At 38.1% G+C, this 17,576-nt stretch overlaps 1 protein-coding gene across 2 annotated transcripts in view; it reads right to left on the minus strand.

The window, feature by feature from the left end:
* Positions 1–569: 569 nt before the first annotated feature.
* The window catches only part of arhgef10 (Rho guanine nucleotide exchange factor (GEF) 10), a 99,838-nt gene continuing 82,831 nt past the window's right edge, over positions 570–17,576 (minus strand). For both annotated transcript variants that reach the window (XM_015357889.2, XM_015357881.2), the window contains 2 exons: positions 5,360–5,482; positions 570–3,034 (listed from right to left, as the gene is read on the minus strand). In XM_015357889.2, the coding sequence (XP_015213375.2) occupies positions 2,532–3,034; positions 5,360–5,482 (626 nt within the window). In that variant the 3' untranslated portion in view covers positions 570–2,531. The remainder of the gene's footprint in view (positions 3,035–5,359; positions 5,483–17,576) is intronic.

The following is a 17,576-nucleotide window of genomic DNA, read 5'->3' on the forward strand; positions in this document are numbered from 1 at the left end:
TATTGGTGAAATAGTGAAAGGCTTGTAAATGACCTGTGCTCCCAGAAATTGACAGGTATCCTTAATGACAAGAGCAGAAAGCCTTAAATGATGGTATTTAATAAAACATGACTACAAGGATGCATTGATTAACCATCCTAGAAAAGCAGTGCTGGAGAATATCACCTTTATAAAGCATGTGCAAACTGCTAGAATAGGTCTGATTTCTGAGTCTGAGGCACTGGGCCAAATTCCCAAGGCTATATATTTTGGCACTGACCTTGAGTGTTCATCAGATTGAAACTAACACTAGCCTGTTTGTGAAGACAACCCATCAATCAGCAAAACTGCCACAGGATTATGACCCATCAAGAAAAGAATGTTGACAAAATGTTATCTGAAAATCTATCCCAGTCTGGTGTGCAGGGCATTTTACTTTGTAAATGGTATTTTTAGTTGCGTTACTAAAGAGGTTCTTATTGGAAAATAAAACTTCCTTCTATTGTCACAAGCATTTGGAAGCATGGCTGCAATGTACTTCAAACAAAAGTAATTATGTCAGAAGAAAGAAAATGAATCAGAGCCAGTCATTTATGATCTCATATATTTTATTGACACTGTAAGTTTATTGGGTGTTACTGGAGTAAAAAGATGCGCACTGTAGAAGTGTTTTTTTAAATGAAAAAGCAATACTCATTTCAGTAACAGGAGACCAGCACACACGAAGTTCGGTATTTCATTTTCATTAAAGCTTCAGCTAATGCAACTTCCCTTTTTTAGAATATGCTAAAATTCGGGTGACATTCCTAAGACAGCCAGAGGGACAAATCATGTGTCCAGAATACAAGAATATCCACAATCTTCATTTTGAAATCTGTGACATCTAAATTTGAGTTTGGATCTTTTAGGACTTTCAGATGCAATCACATCTGTAATCATCTTTTCATTTTTTTTTTACTTTATACATGCTTTAATGATACCTTATGCCAGGTATCATTATGAAACCAGTTCCTTCTCAACTATTAATTGTTCTGTTTCTAAAGTGCATTTTAAAATTATTACATGATAATGAATCATCTTATGTACGTCACAGTAGCACATTATATACCTAGTTTCAACTGTGTGTTTTCCGTTCTCTTTTCAATATACAAAATATTAGATAACATTTAGGGAAGAACAGCAACTTTAAAAGAAACCAGAGGTTATTGGTTAAACAAAGTCCCAAAGCGTCAAATATAATCCCATAAGATGACATTCAAACAATAAAATAAATTGAAGAAACTGTTGCCTTATATTGCTAGATTTTGCAAAAATAAAATAATTGTTTTTCTGTAGGTTAGTGAAAGAAAAACACTTGGTTATTACCAAGGACCATTTCAGCAAGATCTATGAAGATCATTGTCTGGCTATCAAGCAAATTGTTCATTAGGCAGTGTCTGGGGTGAGGAAGCTCACTATTGTATACTTTAAGAAAACACACAAAACCCCCTGGCCAGCCAGGGTGCGTCATCACTCACATGAGTAATACAGGGAATTAAAAGAAAACGTACTATGGCCACCTGCATGAAAAAAAGTGTTTCTGAGTAATTCGTGACATGTGACATACTAAGTAACTCCACTTACATTTGCTGTTAAACATATCCTGATATAAATTCAGCCTTTCTTAAACTGAGTATTTTTAGACTACTCCAGCTAAAAATCAGCATCCTATATGGTAAAATAAATGTATCTATCAAGACAAACCTATTTCTAGAATTTTGAATTGAAAGCTGAAATTTGTTGCGTGTCGATGTTTTAGACTGGCTAAAACACTAGCTACAAAGAAAACCCCTCCTGAAGTCCAAGCTTAAACATCTCAGGAGATTATCAAGCTAAAGACTTATTCAAGGTCTTTAAAGAGTTATTGCAGAACAATTGCTGGGATGAGCTGAGGTGCTATTACGAATAAAAGCACCTATTACAAATAAAAGCAAATAAAAAGTGTAGCAGACACCATTTTTCAGAAAGGCTGATGTTAAAACAGCTGTACATTTTCTGAAAAGCAGAAAAAAAATATTCAAAATTTTAAGTTACATTCGAGGTGTTTCATTTGAAGGTTTTCACCTTTAAAAACATAGTGGCAACACCATTCAGAAAATTACCTTCCCCCCCAAAATTTTACCTTTAGATGCCTGGATGACCAGAACTCAGAACTGCTCACTATTATTTCAGACGTCAGGAGCAATAAATATTAAAAGGGACTTCAATTTCACAACATTGTTCAAAAATATTACACAATTTGATGCTTTTCTATGCATGCTGAAAATCTGTGGGCTTAGCAACAATGGACTCAAAATAGCAGGGATCCGTGGATTTCTGAGTCATCGAGCGAAATGGACTTCAAGTACCTCATGAACAACACGGCCTCCACAAATATCTGTTCCATTGTTCGGCTAGATCATGCTAACGAGGCAGTGGAGTAAAGGCATGATGATTAGTGCTGCGCCTGAGTGTGAAATGAGGCAGCAGAGACGAAGCTGCACTCGCAGCCAGGAGCCGCTGTTTGAGGGACCTCAGACGTTGAGCAGCGGGATCTGCCACACCATGATGGTGGAGACGGTCTCTTCCTGACGTGGCGCCTTTGTCTTCTTGATCACTCTCCTGTGGCCCGGCCCTCCGGACACGACGAGCACCGAGCTAACCGCAGCCTTCTGGGTCTTCTTGCCCCGGTGCGCGAAGCTGGGGTCGTGCAGGAGGTCGTAGAGAGCGCCGTCTTCGGGGCTGTGCTCCAGCGAGCCGTGGGAGAGCGCGAGGGACCCCGAGGAGGAGGAGAGCGAGCCCTGCTGAGCGATGGACCTGCTGGAGTCTCCCAGCCACAGCCCTTTGTCTTGCGCACTGGCCAGGGACGAGGACGATCCCAGCGGGTTAGCCACCGCCTTTTCTCCGTCTTTTCCTTCCATGGGGCGAGGCAGGCTGCCCACGGAACTGCTCCTCTGCGCTGCCCTTGTGATGGCTTCGGCCATGGTGAGGAATCTCACGGGCCCGCAGTGGGCGTGGAACGACACCATACCGCGCCCTGGGCACATGAAATGGAAAAAACTGAAAAACCCTCACTGAAGCACTTGAACCATGGGCTGAACTTCAGAATAACAATTTTAACCCTGCTTACATCTAAGAAAGCTGTTTTTATAAAGTGGATAACAGTATATTAGGTTTCTGTGTGAAATGATTATTTTAACCTGATAAATTAACTCTAACTCAGATAATATCTATTATTAAAATGTCAGCTGATATCAAAGTGGTCAACTGGGTCTGGCCTACACAGGTCTCATAGGTTGCGAACCTAAACTGCTCCTTAGCTCTGTTCAATTACAGAAATTTGGAATTTATCTAATTTCTATTCTAAGCAAGAATTACTTTCCTGATCATTAAGGGACTGAATGTAGATTGCAGACAAGCTTACCTTTAGATCCTAATGACATGTCAGTGCATTAATAATAACACAGTGCCAAGAGTGTACATACAGTACTGTATTTCACTGAAAGCTAAAAGTAAAGTATTCATATGTTTTGTTGTGTTTTATATTGGCCCACTCTGCTTCTACTGATAATTTGACACAACAGAAATGTGGCTGCTATCCTATCTAGTTCTTTCCCACCAGAGTACCTAAGCACATTATACTGTAAGATCTGTAAATAGTACTGTAAGTATAAGATCATCTTTACTAATGGCTGCCTGACATTTATTGTAACATTCAGCAGAATCCTGGCAGACAGAACTTGAAATATGCACTGGTAAGTGTTATACTTGCTTGAAGGAAAATCAGTTCACTAATTATCTTTCTTACTTAGCATAAAATATAATTGCAGCCTGACTGTCTCTTGATAATATGAAGTAGGACAGGTCTTAAAAGCCTTTGATTAGTATCTATTTTAAGAAAACTTAAAATATGCATTTTCATCATGTGGCATTAAGAAATGAGTATTTCAGGAGGTGATGAGCACAACCAAAATGTTGCTCAATTCTTTACTCGAAAGAAAGGCACGGGTTTCTATACAGCTGGAGGAAGGGGAGCCACAGATGAAAGAAAAAGCTCTTAGCAACCACAGACACCTACAATAAACAAACCAAACCAGGGCTCAATGCCAAGACTGAGTTACAGCCTTAACCACAACCTGCATTGAGGAATACGAATAACAGCACAACTTCACCAGCATTTGCAATGAAATAGTGTTTGCAGGAACGACACCTAGAGGCATGTCTCTCAACCATCCTCCTGCGTCAGTGAGCAGCTTCTTGATGAAACCAAGGAAACATATGATTGCTGCATCAATGGACATGGGTATCTGAATGGGACTTTAAAGCTGTATAATTCACGTTCTTCCTGGATATTCATGATCCAACAAGGGGTGACAGCCGCGTCCGCTTGTGTAGTTCACTGTAAACTCACTCGGTGTTTCCCTCATCTGAGGTTTATGACTCATTAAGTTAGCTTTTCGCAACAGTGTTCCATCACTTGAATGTAATTAGAATTTAAATGTATTTGTCATCTGTCACATGCAATATCACTTTTAACCACTTTTTATGACCTTTATTTCTTTATTCATCTGAATTATTTTTGCCATGGAAGTATTTTGTCATGTAAGATTTAATAAATGGAGAACATATGTGTCAGAAGCTTCAAAAACCACCCAAGTTCTTTATTTCTATTTTCACAACACTGCTGAATTTGTACAGATATGTCATTACCCACTGTACTGTAGCTCTAAAGACTGGACTATTTTTTAAGTGTAACTATCAGGTGGCCCATTAATGATCTGGCAATCACTGATCTGAACAGATCTTCAGTTTACAGTCAATTTTATTTTTCTCGTCACAGTAGCACATTATATAAAATTGACTGTAAAATGTGGTGCTGTGGGTTAGGTTCCTGACTCCCACATCACACGTTGGGTGTTCGAATCCAGCCGGAGCCATGACTTTTTCTGCAATTTCCCTCATGGGATCAATAAAGTATCTAGTCTATCTATACCTTAAGCTGAAAATGGTTAAAGATCTGGCTTGCCGCTTGGTAAGTGAGTAACAGGCCACTCAACTGCCCTTGAAGGCTCCCTACTGTAGCCTGCTTGAATTAAGTTTAGTGCTTGAATATGGGGTCAGGTATTGTATTGTTTTGCAGTGCTACAGTATATTACATACACCCTGATTGGCTGGATGCAACTGTAAGTCATTTTGTATAAAAGCAATGGTACAGTAAACGTATCCGGATGAGATGAGCATTTTATGTGCAAGGTTTACAGTGAAGATCTGCATTTAGAAAAGTAAAATTCCAATGGCAAAGGAAAAATAAAAATGGAATTAAAAAAAAAAACAACCACCTTGACGGGAATGAGATCCTCACCTGTGACTTTGGGAATGCCTTGTAGTCGAGGGACAGGCAGAGCCACCAGGACTCCCAGGTTTGTCCCCACCATCAGCAGGCCATGACAGACCAGGAGACTGCTCACCGACACCCTCTGGTGACCTGGAAACACAGTGCAGTCTGACACAGCGGCATTTCACCAGGGGACATTCAAGTTATCACTATGGATTTGCGATGAACAGATAATGGGTTTGAAGAGACAGCTTATGCATACTGTACTTGAGTTATTTGTACATTTAAACAGTCAACTAACTTAAAACGTTACTCGTAAGAACATAAGAGAGGTTACCATTGAGGGGAGGCCGGTTAGAAGTTAATTGATCTAAGGTTCTCTTGCAGCTCTTCCTTAAAATATTACTAGGGTACTGACTTCAACATCATGGCTGGACAGGTTTTTCATACTCCCAAAACTCTTGGAGTAAGAAAAAGTTCTGTTCTTAATTTTAATTGCACAAGATCTTAGTAATAACTTCTTACTGCTGCAAATACATCATGGGATTTAAAAATTTGCTGCTGCCTCCAAAGATCAAATCTTAAATATGGAGGTCAGAAATCATACTGCCAACACTGTTTAATACACATTCTTGTATTGAAGGTTTCACAGGTTAAGAAAAATTATGTGATGGAATGTAACAATCATAAATGTATTTTGGGGGGTGTTCACTGTCTCTTTAAGGCAGTAGTTTAATACAAATAGTTTCTCAGCAATCCAGAAACATGTGAATAAAGAATGTACCGTATTGTATAAAAAGAGAAAAACAACAAAAAGGGTTTGTGCAATTATTGTATGTATGACATAATAAAAGTCCTCCATAACCAATAGTTATAAGGTACAAAAGTACAATAAACTCTGTAAGAGAAGCAGAAAGGGACAAGGAGAGGCTTATCTCACACTGCAAAGTATAAAGAAGACGTATAATAGGCAAGAACAGTGCTGGTCACAAAACAGAATTTGTCTACATATAAATGAAAAAAAGAAGAAATTTATATTAATTAAAATAAGAATTAAAAATACTGTATTTGTCTATAAATAAGGAGCTGGTGCTGGAGATCAGGGGAAATCTACTGTATCAGGGGAGATCCTCAATTTCTATTCTGGGAGCAGGACTTCATCTAAACGGCAGCTCATCCTTTAACATATTAGCATGTCACCACACTGACATAGTGCTCTGGATTTTCTGCTCTATCAACATTATTTCCAGCTGCTATGCTAATGTTCCTTAGAGTTTGCCAACCAGGTTGCCAACCAGACCCTACAGTTATAAGCTTGTAAGACCAGACAAGTTTAGGCTTGAAATTAGGTTGGGCTGAATTCTTTATTCTTCTTTTAGTATTACCAGCATTGTGGCAGAAGAGACCTAATATACAGAGACAAAACACTTGTTGCAAAATTGTCATTCTTGCTGCTGTGTGGCCACGTTGGATACAATTTTAATTACAAGGGGGAAGTCTATTTCTGCTAAGAAGACTCTAAGTATACTTTGCCCACTGGAAGTGCAGGATTTGCCTCTGTGGTAATATTCTCATCTGTTGCCAAGGAAATAAACAATACAAATCAAATCTTAAAATACTGTTTAAATAATCCAGCCAGAGGAAACAGGTTCTGAACAAGTATAGTCACTTACACAGGTTGTGGACTCGAAAAGGTAATCAACAAAAACACTTATATAGAGTTTCTTAATAGGGTGTTGAGGCTCAACTGGCACCCAGTATGGGTTGTACACACCATGGCATAGAATCTAGCAGTGTTTGGAATTATGCAGTAGGGATGTGGCATCATTCATCCCCATGAAAGTCAATTAGCTCGTGCCTGGTTGAAGGAACTGGAAACTGCTCTTTCAGACGTCAGTCCAGCATATCCCCATAAATGCTCGTTTGGGTTCAGATTTGGAGACTGAGAAGGGCATAACATTTGCATAACATCAGTGTCATGCTCATCAAACCTTTGGTTGATCACACATTCTCTGAGGAGAAAAGCATTGTTATCCTGGAAGACACCTCTCCCAGCAGGAAAGAAATGCTGCACGTCGTCACAGGGTGAAAGATGATTAATCTGACCACATCAGATTTCTCCAGCGCTTGGCAATCCAATGCACATTCCCAGCGCACACCAGAATTTGTAAACATGCACTGCCAGGTGTGATGAATGGTTTGTGAACTGCAACCTATGGTATCCCTGTGGAGGTCTCAGTGAATCATTTCTAATGTACAGTAACAGGTTGCTCAAGCCCTAGGTTGAGATTTACAATCAATTAATGGCCTGTTTTACCATGCACTAAAAAGTATAAAACGTATACAAATAAGTATAGTGCCAATACTGTCATAATATAGTGTCACATTATCATTGTAGAGCAAATATTCATTGCAGTGCATACATTATTCTGCTTTCAGAACTGAAAGGAAATCAACTAGGGATGCCTGAGATTGCCACATTGCTGAACTACAGGAGATGACAACTGTAGAAAAGACCTGTGGCAATAATGATCTCCAACTTTGTTAGATATGGAACAATAGTGTTGACAATGATGTGTTTCATGTTGAGAACAATGTCAGCATGCCTGTAATTGACTATATTCTGAAAACAAATAAAACCTGCTATATCTGGTATCTTATAAAAGAAATAGAAAAGTGGAAGGCACTGTGTTACCACTGTGTACAAGTAAGTTCTGTTTACCACTATAAATATTACCTACCACTGCTAAACAATTGAGCAAATTATTCAAATTATGACCAGAAACATGTTTTGAAATGAATACTTTCTCAATTGCTGAGTTCAGTTTTGAGCAAATACCTAAGTTATAAGAAACAGACCCCACTGGTCCTAAAATACTTCCCAGAAAAAATATGTTTTTATTTACAAGGCAGACTTCAAATTGACATAAAGGCACAGATGTGACCAAACCATCAGTGGACAAAATGGCTTCTGTCTCACTTGAGGAAGGGAGTTTTTGGTTGGAGTTCGTTGCCTGACTTACACAATACAGAGTGGCTGCTGGTTTATTCTGGCCACTTCTAAGATTATCTTGCTGGAAAGAAGCCACAGCTTCTGTCACTGATTCCACCATGCTGTGGTAGTGTGGGAATGGTTTACTTCACATCTTTGATTCTGTGGGATTCTCCTTCAAACCCTTTCCTCTGCTCTCAATCTAAGAGAGGACTTAGGAGGTGGAAAGTCTATGATTACAAGCCCTGTGAGGAAGTAGTATTTCTTCAGACCACATATGAGGCTTGTAATGTCATAATGGCACAATAAAACCTAGGCTAAATCCATTCTGCCAGATGATTCTCTCCACAATGCACAGCCAGAGAGAATATTCACTGTGAAATGGCTTAAAACATATGGAAACATAACATAACATAACATAAGGAAAGATGTTGAATAATTCTAAATGTGTGCATGTATTTGAATGTTCTGCTATCTTCATTGTAACGGATATGATAAATAATTCTTGAGTATACATTTCTTTAAACTGAAAACATATTCAACCGGCACATTAATGTTACTGAAATTTCCTCATCCTTTAAACTTAACTTAAATTAACTTTCATTTGCATCTAATTTTAATACTTTTAAACCATAATTCTATTATCAGTCTTACAACCTTTTCCAAGATCTATAACTCTGAGATGTAACAATTAAAAAAAAAAAGAGCAAAAGCTTCATTTAGTTGAATGCTTAACCATGGAATACCCCTATTCAATGATTTACAGCAAGCGTTTTGAAATGATAAAATAATAAAATGTGAAATGAAAACTTTAAACAAGAAATATTTGGGAAGATTTTGTTGTTTGTGTCAATTGTTTTGAGAATTCTGCCAATAGTTTCAAAAATCGTATTCTAGAAAAAGATATAACAAGCACATTACAGAACAAGGAATACGTTATTTAAAGAGTTCTTAAAACCCGCTTTAAGCAAATTATAGGTTAATTTTTGCTGAACTTCACAGGGCTTATTCAAATAAATAAAAAATCTTGAAGTGTTTGTTTTATTGAATGCAGATGTCCTTTTGGCATCATGGCCTTTTCCTGCTGAATATGAATAATAATGTCCTAAGGCTATCTCTGCACGTCTAACTTTCTACAGAAAGCAGAGTTTGTCTATGGACACCTGCAATCCAACGAAGTGGTGCCAAAAATCAAAATTTCAGTATGCCATCAGGATTATTCAATAAAGAGGTTGATCTCTGAAAGACTGACACTTTCCTTTTACTCAACAAATGAAAAGAAAAAAAACTGAAAAATGAAACCACTCAATGAAAAAAACAGCAAACTGCTGGTATTACCAAAGGACTAAGAAGCAGATGTGAGGAGGAATTTGATATCCGCAGATATATAGGTTAACATTAGCTGACCTGTTTTTAACTACAATAAGAGAAAACTTATTTTGAAATTTTCCTTACTGACACCGGTATGTTTATGTATTTTCTCCCTCTTTTAGGTAGGGAGACAGCAAGTCTCCCTACAAAAATGCAGTGGTAAGCTGGAAACCATAAATACCACTGACCTATACCATAAAGGTAACAATTTTCACTAAATGCTTCCCAGCAGCGCTTAAAATGATAATACAGCTGGACTAAATTCCCATCCAGGGACACACGGCAGAGCCCCTAATTTGCAGTCTCAGTGTTGATGTTTAGATCTGAAACAATTCAGACAGTTATTTGAATGTAATATCCACAATAGCAGTTAACTAGGTCAGCTATCTCAGTTCATCTGCAGGGTTTGCTAATCATTGCTGATCCCTTTGTACTGTCCCTTCACTAGGTGACCCTTTATTAGTGTGAAAATGAACACAAGGCAGCCAGTCTGGGACAGACTATTGCAAAATGCTCCATCAGTGCTCTGGCAAACCTCCTATCAGGGAGAAAGCACAGTATTGTCATATGACCGGAGCTCTGTGTAAACACAGGTTGTTTGCATCTGTGAGTCTCTGTCTTTACTTTATATTTAATAACTGTATGCAAATAAAAACCAGCCTATTACCACAAGGTTTAACCTCAAGGGTTATATATCTATTATTGTAAGTATTGTAAAAAATTCAGTTTTGTTCCTTAAAAAAGAAGCATGGCAAATGTTAAAACCACATGCATGTTTTGCATGGATGGCCAAAGCATCCACAGATCACACAGATCCTACAGATATTCCATTAAAAATCATAATCACATCAAGTTATTACTTGGTGTACATACAGTATATACAAACATGAGTCATTTAAATCAATGCTCCCCTGAATTGCAGTAAACCCCTAAACCTTAGGTGCTGAGTATATTGTTTACAATGCACTTGTTTGTCCCATTAGAACACACGTGGATGGGTATTTAGGTCACTGCAGACAAAGCTGCCAGTTTAGACCCTTATCTCCCTAAAGACAACAGTGTGTGTGTGTCCCCTTGGACACAGTGTAATAGCAACTAGTATAAAGGAAGAGTTTTTCCCATGGTATTAATAGAATTTTAGTTAGTGTGATCCAAGCATCTTACTTTTAACTAACCTCATTTCACAACAGATGAGAAAAAAAGATAAATCCTTGTAAAAAATTCAAGGATTATTGTATACATTAAAATTGTCATTCTTACAGGTGTAAAGACATTAATTTATTATGATGAATATCTGCAGTAAAACGTAAAATCAATTATGTATATAGTAAATGAGTAGTTTTGCATGTCCTGAAAAACCCACAGATGTGTTCAGTAAGATGGAGGAGACAGACAATGTCAATGCATGTGAGCCCTTCAGGCTTAACAACTCTAGAAACCCGGGCCAGTAGGTAGATCACAGGATTATGTCCAGGAAGAATAAAGAATAAGGAGGAAGACACGCAACCAAAGAGTGAAAGGTGAGATTCTCTACTGACTTTGTTTATTACAACATGTAAATGCTAATGATGTTAGGTTCATTAAGTGAGAAATTTATTTACGATATAGAATCACCATAAACATAAAAAAATGTAAAAAGACAATAAAATAGAAAAACAAGACAAATGTGACAAACAATAAAATGTAGGAATAATTCCCAGCAGCCATTTCACCCTGCAACTCAAAACTGGCAGCCCACTGAAGCTCAGCAGGTGTGAGCCTGGTCAGTACCTGGATGGGAGACCTCCTGGGAAAAACTTCGCTGCTGGAAGAGGTGTTAGTGGGGCCAGCAGGGTGCTCTCACCCTACAGTCCATGTGGACACTATACTTTAAACAGGCGCCATCCTTCGGATGAGACATAAAACCGAGGTCCTGACTCTCTGTGGTCATTAAAAATCCCAGGGCGTTTCTCGAAAAGAGTACAGGTGTGACCCTGGCATCCTGGCCAAATTTCCCATTGGCCTTTTCCAATCATGGCCTTCTAATGATCCCTGTCTTGAATTAGCTACATTACTTTGCTCTCCTCCCCACTGATAGCTGATGTGTGGTGAGCGTTCTGGCACACTATGGCTGCCGTCACATCATCCAGGTGGATGCTGCACATTGGTGGTGGTAGCTTCAAGGCGTTAACAGTATTTCTAAGAGGAAATAAACTCACATGAGAAAATTGTTGAAAAGAAGAACTATAAAAGACTAAAAGGAAGGAAGCTTATTTACTAAGGTTTTCATCCTGCTGACAAAAGCCCAACAGAAAGACAAGGTCAACATGTGTTCATAGATATACATCTAACTGAAGAGTGCCTTCATCTTCCCTGCGGTTACAATTACACAAGGGAAATGAGTCCAAACAAATATTGCTTAACTTATTATACCTCTCTGCAGGCATCTTGAGCTTTTCAGTTTAACAAACAATGGACAGTGCTTCAGTATTGTCTGTCATGGTAAAAGATTTGCCCCTTGGTAACATCTGTATATATTTACATTCTGCAGTAATAGATCACAATGAAAGGACATTCAATTATTTTATTTTTCCTGTCACAGCATTACGTAACCTTACTCCAACCCAGGGTACATCTGTTGTTATGTTACTGCAGGAAAAAAAAAACTGCTACAGTAACTTGTGAGTGTTACATCACTCTCTGCTCTTAAAAACGGGCTTCTAAAACAGGCTCCTAGCTGCTTACTCTCTCACAAACTTCTCTGTAAAAAGAGCACGGGATTAAGTGGATTAAGAATATAAGGGGTTTATGATTGCAGATTCAAGGCATTAGTAAACTTAAGTGCAGTTTGAAAATTCCAGATACAAAACAATATTCTGAAACTCATCTCTCTTTGTTGCAGTTCTTTTCATTATTTTTCATGTCCCATGTTTTTTTGCCAAAATAAGATGTCTATCCAGGAAAACGCGACATACAGTAGTGTATTACATGTATTTATTTCTTCACAGAAGTACTAAATCTGAGATGAAAACATTTCACTCATGTAATGTTGAAAAAAATGAATCTTTTACTATTTATTTCTCTGGTTGCCACACATCGCTGATACTGCTTATGCATTAGTAAAAGGTTCACTTTATGCTTTTTACTTTGGATATAAGATACTTTTATATTAAACTGGTTAGAGACTGCAAAAAGCAAAAATATTCTTTTAATTCATTTTGTATAGTGTATAAATTACTATTCAAATTCATTTGCTTTTTTTTTTTTGGTCTGACAAAATCACACCCATTGCTTTTTCACATCAGCTATTTGATTTGCTGAGCCAGATTGCACCTCTCCCGATAATTTGTATAAGTTCAAGCCTATTCAAAATCGGCTGCATGCTTTGTCAGTCAGTAAGGGAGTGTTGAAAAAACTCAAAGCTTCTTTGAGTTCAGTCGATCAAAGGTCACAATGACGGCAAATATTAAATGCAGCTTTCTCCACCTCTCGGGAAAATGTGCCAGCGCTAAGCAGAGATTTGACAAAAGAATATATATTTTTTCAGAATTTAAGAGAAACCTTAGGAAAAAAGTAAGCCTGGGGGAAAAGATAAGTTACACTCCAATGAAATCATAAAAAGAGAAAAACCTGTCCAGACAAATTAAATCGCTAAAGTTGATATTTTTAGACTGCGGTAATAGCCAGTAATTTCTTTTGTTAAAAATTGTTGTAACTTTTTGAAAGAAACGTAACGTCTGTCATAACCACTGAAATGAACCTGACTAAGCACAAGTATCAATCTCTTGCCATATTACTAAAGCACAATCCACAAACCAAGTAGTACGACCATAAAAATTCCTACACTATTATACATTAATACATATATTCAATGTTATATATCTTATCAAACAGTCTTAATCAGTTATTTAACATGAAAACACAACAAAAATAAAAGGCTGAATGGCTTCCCTTAATTTGTTACTTTTCTGTTCATAATGAACAAAATAAGTCTGTTTGCAATGTGAGTTGTAAACAGTTTGCTTGGCACTGTTTTCTGCATTAATTGCAATGTGAGACTGCGGTCTCTCTATGCGGGGGCACAAAATGCAATAACTGATGTAAAAAATGAACTAAAAATACTATGATAATAACAGCAACCTTTCCACTAATTACAATAACTACAAGGAGTATTATCTATTTTGCTCCCAGCAAACTTTTCTAAATTAAAAAAAAAAAACAGAAGTGTAGCACACTTGAGTAGAGGTTCCAGGAGGGGACCACCTCCTGCTGACTCAAACCCAGGCCGTGGCTTGTTGGTTTTGGTGAATTTAGGACATTGGGCGTAGAGAACAGCCGGCAGAGAGATCCTCGATCTGTGATCTGTGATGTGATGGTTGGTGTCATGTCTAGTCTGTTGCATACTGGGCGAAAAAGACTCGGAGGGACCTGTGTCTGCTCTTCAGCTCTGTCGCTTGTTAGGAATCTGAAGTGCCAAAGGAAGGGACCAGCTTGACGATATACCTCAGAGCAATTTGATTGTTCCTATGTCACAGTAGGAAAGCAGGAAGTTGGCTTTCAACTGTCTATGTTACAATCCTACCTATTTCCACTCAGGCTAAAACTACTAAGTGTAAAACACGATGACAGGACGAATTATTAAGAACCTAATAATGATCCCGGTGCATGTTGTTTGCTGATATGGATGGACCAGGCTGTGGCTAATCTGTCTCTTTACATACCGAAGGTTGTTCATGCCCTTCAGCTGTCTGTTCTACTGGATGTGCTTCCCTGTGGGCGGTCGTCTTCTGTGTCTGGAACCATGCTGCGTACGCTCGAAAAAGAGTGACCTCCATGTTTCCTGATAGGCTTGTGGTCTTTGCCACTGATGCCCTTGCTTCATGCTCCTAAAGTCAAGCTACCGGCGTTTGTGTCTGCTCAATCACGTACCTGTCCTTGTATTATCCCAGTGTCCTTGGCTTCCTGTTTATACAATAAACTTATACTGATTTCATTTCTATGCTTTCAAATTGTAGACTGAAAAAGGCACAGGGGTACAGAGATCTGTATTTTAAATACCATCACCATTTTGTAATAGAACCCTGAGATCATTAATATGGATTTCTCAGCCCACAGTCCTGTTCAAATTCTGTAGCAAGTTACAATGCCAGACAGACCTCTAACAACCACTAGAATGTGGTGTTTAAAGTGCCAGCTGGACTTCTGGATACAAGTGGGATTATTAACAAATAATGTTCTTGCCAAGACAACTTTTAATTTATTTTAGATCTGAATTCTATTAGAACAAATAGCAGTATGTACCACTCATGCAGATATTATTGCATAAATAAACCTAAAAGCAATGACTTGCTTGTGCCTGAACTAGACAGTTTGTTGGACATTTTTTAAATCAATACTTCATTGAAACTCAATAAAACTCTGCAACATGAACTGAAGCACAATTAAATAAAAATCAGTATAACACATGAATCCAGTATTAACGAGACAAGGTCGAAAAAGGATAAGCTTTATTGTACTCCCTCAAATAAGTTAAACCATAGTAAAGGGAAAGTATCATGAAATCATGCTAAGTGATGAAGATATTTGACAACCTATGACTTATACTGTGCCAAACTATTCTAGACCTGCAGTCACACACACAGATAAAGAAAATACACTTCAGTGACCAGTCACATGACAAAGTTCTCAAGTAAATTAACAGAAACGTCAAAGAGAGAAAATTGATAGATTGATGGGTCACTGTTCTCCAAGACCTATGATTAGTGAAAAATCAAGAATTCTCAGAAGCCTAATACTGCTAGAATACAAAAATAAACCTTTCATTGGAGTTTGAAAAAAAATGTATGGAAATGTTAAATAAGGACACATGGAATTCCTTATGGAAAAGACAGCCAATTCCAAGCACAGGCAATAACTACCACTGCATGTCTACTCAATATATCCTCAGGGTCAGAATTTCAACCAGCATGCAATGCAAACTGTAAAAAAGTCACAGGTCAGTTTTACAGATGACATTGGCGTGAGTTCTGTCACTCCCCATTACAAATTCTTTCTTCAACAAGTAATACGTAAAGAAATAATTTTATACCGCACTTACATTTCACTTGATTTAACATTTACAGCATACTAAAATTCTAGTATAAGACCTAGAACTGAGCGTTTATGGGAAATGAGTCATAAGACATTCAAACTCCTGTATTTGCCATCAGCCCCTGGAGCTGCAACTGGATCATGCAGGGGATGTACTAACAGTACCTTACAATCCAGTCCAGTCCAATCCAAAATACTTTACTCGCCTCCAGGGGGGCAATGTAAGCAGCAAGAGGTGCAACGTACAATACATAACAATTATAAAAACAGCATTTCTAAGAAAAAATATACATGTAAAAAACAGCAAATGGACCATAAAAGTGAGAGAAAGTAACAGTGTGTAGTATTTAAGAAGGTAATAAAGTTTTTTCTGTCCAATAGACAGACTTCATTACAGTCATTGTTTGCAAGCCTGATGGCCTTTGGAACAAAGCTGAATTTCCTTTTAATTGTTTTGCACTGTGGTCAGCGAAAACATCTCTCTCTTCTCTCGCATGAAATTAAGCAATAGGCTATGAAGCACTAGGTGTGGGCTCTAAAATTCCTATGATCATGTAAAATTATTTGTTCCTGCCATTATGTTTTGTGAGAATTATTACTGTTTGTATGGTTGTTTCATATAGATTTTTACACGGCGGTCATAGGGTGGGTATTTGGAGGTTATCCCTAATCTCTGACCTGTCTGAGGGAAACTGAGTAGTGAGAAGGAACCTGAACACACAGTTTTGGGATAAACCATTTTTGATAAAAGATTTCACCTCCTCATTCTTGACAGCCCATGTCGGTAGCTGCAAGTATGACAATGATTTTCCCTTCTGTAGCTTGCAGAAAACAAGAATTTGACATTAAAGATATTTCTATAGGAGGGAAAACAGGGTGACTCAGACTGACGGAGTTCCTGTACAGCGCCCTTACATATCCCTGCAACATACTGTACTTTCTCCTTGTCTTGACGTGTTTTAGCCACTGGCAATCTGTGGAGGAATCAAGCATATTTCAGCACAAAACCTGTTTATGCACAAAGCAGGTTCTATAATCGCAGCTCGAGACATGAATTATGAGTGTTTCAGAAAAGCTGATTAGGCTTTGACAAAATGAGGGGTGGAACCTGACGTGAACAAGTGCTGTCCTGCCAGATACACATCTGTTGACATTAAGGACCAATAACATTAGAACAGGCTGGAAGATGTTTGGAACAGTTTCTGTTGCTTTCTGTGCATATAATCATAACAACTTTGTCATATTCACCTGAAGAGCAAAACAGTGCCCTTTTACACATTGTTATACACCTGGAATAAACTGCTCTCCAGACCAAAGCCCTCATCTTACCAATGGTCAGTGCTGAAAGAGCACAGACGATTCCCAAAACATGACAGGTAATATGACAATCTTTTCTCTCTGCATTGCTTAGCTGATGGAAACAATCTGCTGTCATATTTATGTAAACTCACATTATCTGCACAGACTGTGATGCCCCTTAACAATGTAAGTCAGAACAAATGTCAACTCAGACCAGGGCATAATGAAATAAGGATGACGTCGTCCACATTACTTGAAAGGAACACGAGAAAACATCAAAAGGAAATTCAGTGCAGAGAGATAAGCAGTTATTTGTTGTATGTTGGCAAGTGCAACCTTTAAGGCCAAATACTTTGAATGGCAGATGAATACGACCGCAGCATTCAAACTGTTATGACAAGGAAAAATGTAGCATGTTTCCACAGCTATAAAAAAACAACCACAAAGGTGGAGCTACCTGCCAAAATTACCAGTCAGTTTGAGACATCTTGTGGAGTAAACCTGCACTGCCTA

This window comes from Lepisosteus oculatus, chromosome 2 (genome assembly GCF_040954835.1).
Source record: "Lepisosteus oculatus isolate fLepOcu1 chromosome 2, fLepOcu1.hap2, whole genome shotgun sequence".
NCBI lineage: Eukaryota > Metazoa > Chordata > Actinopteri > Semionotiformes > Lepisosteidae > Lepisosteus > Lepisosteus oculatus.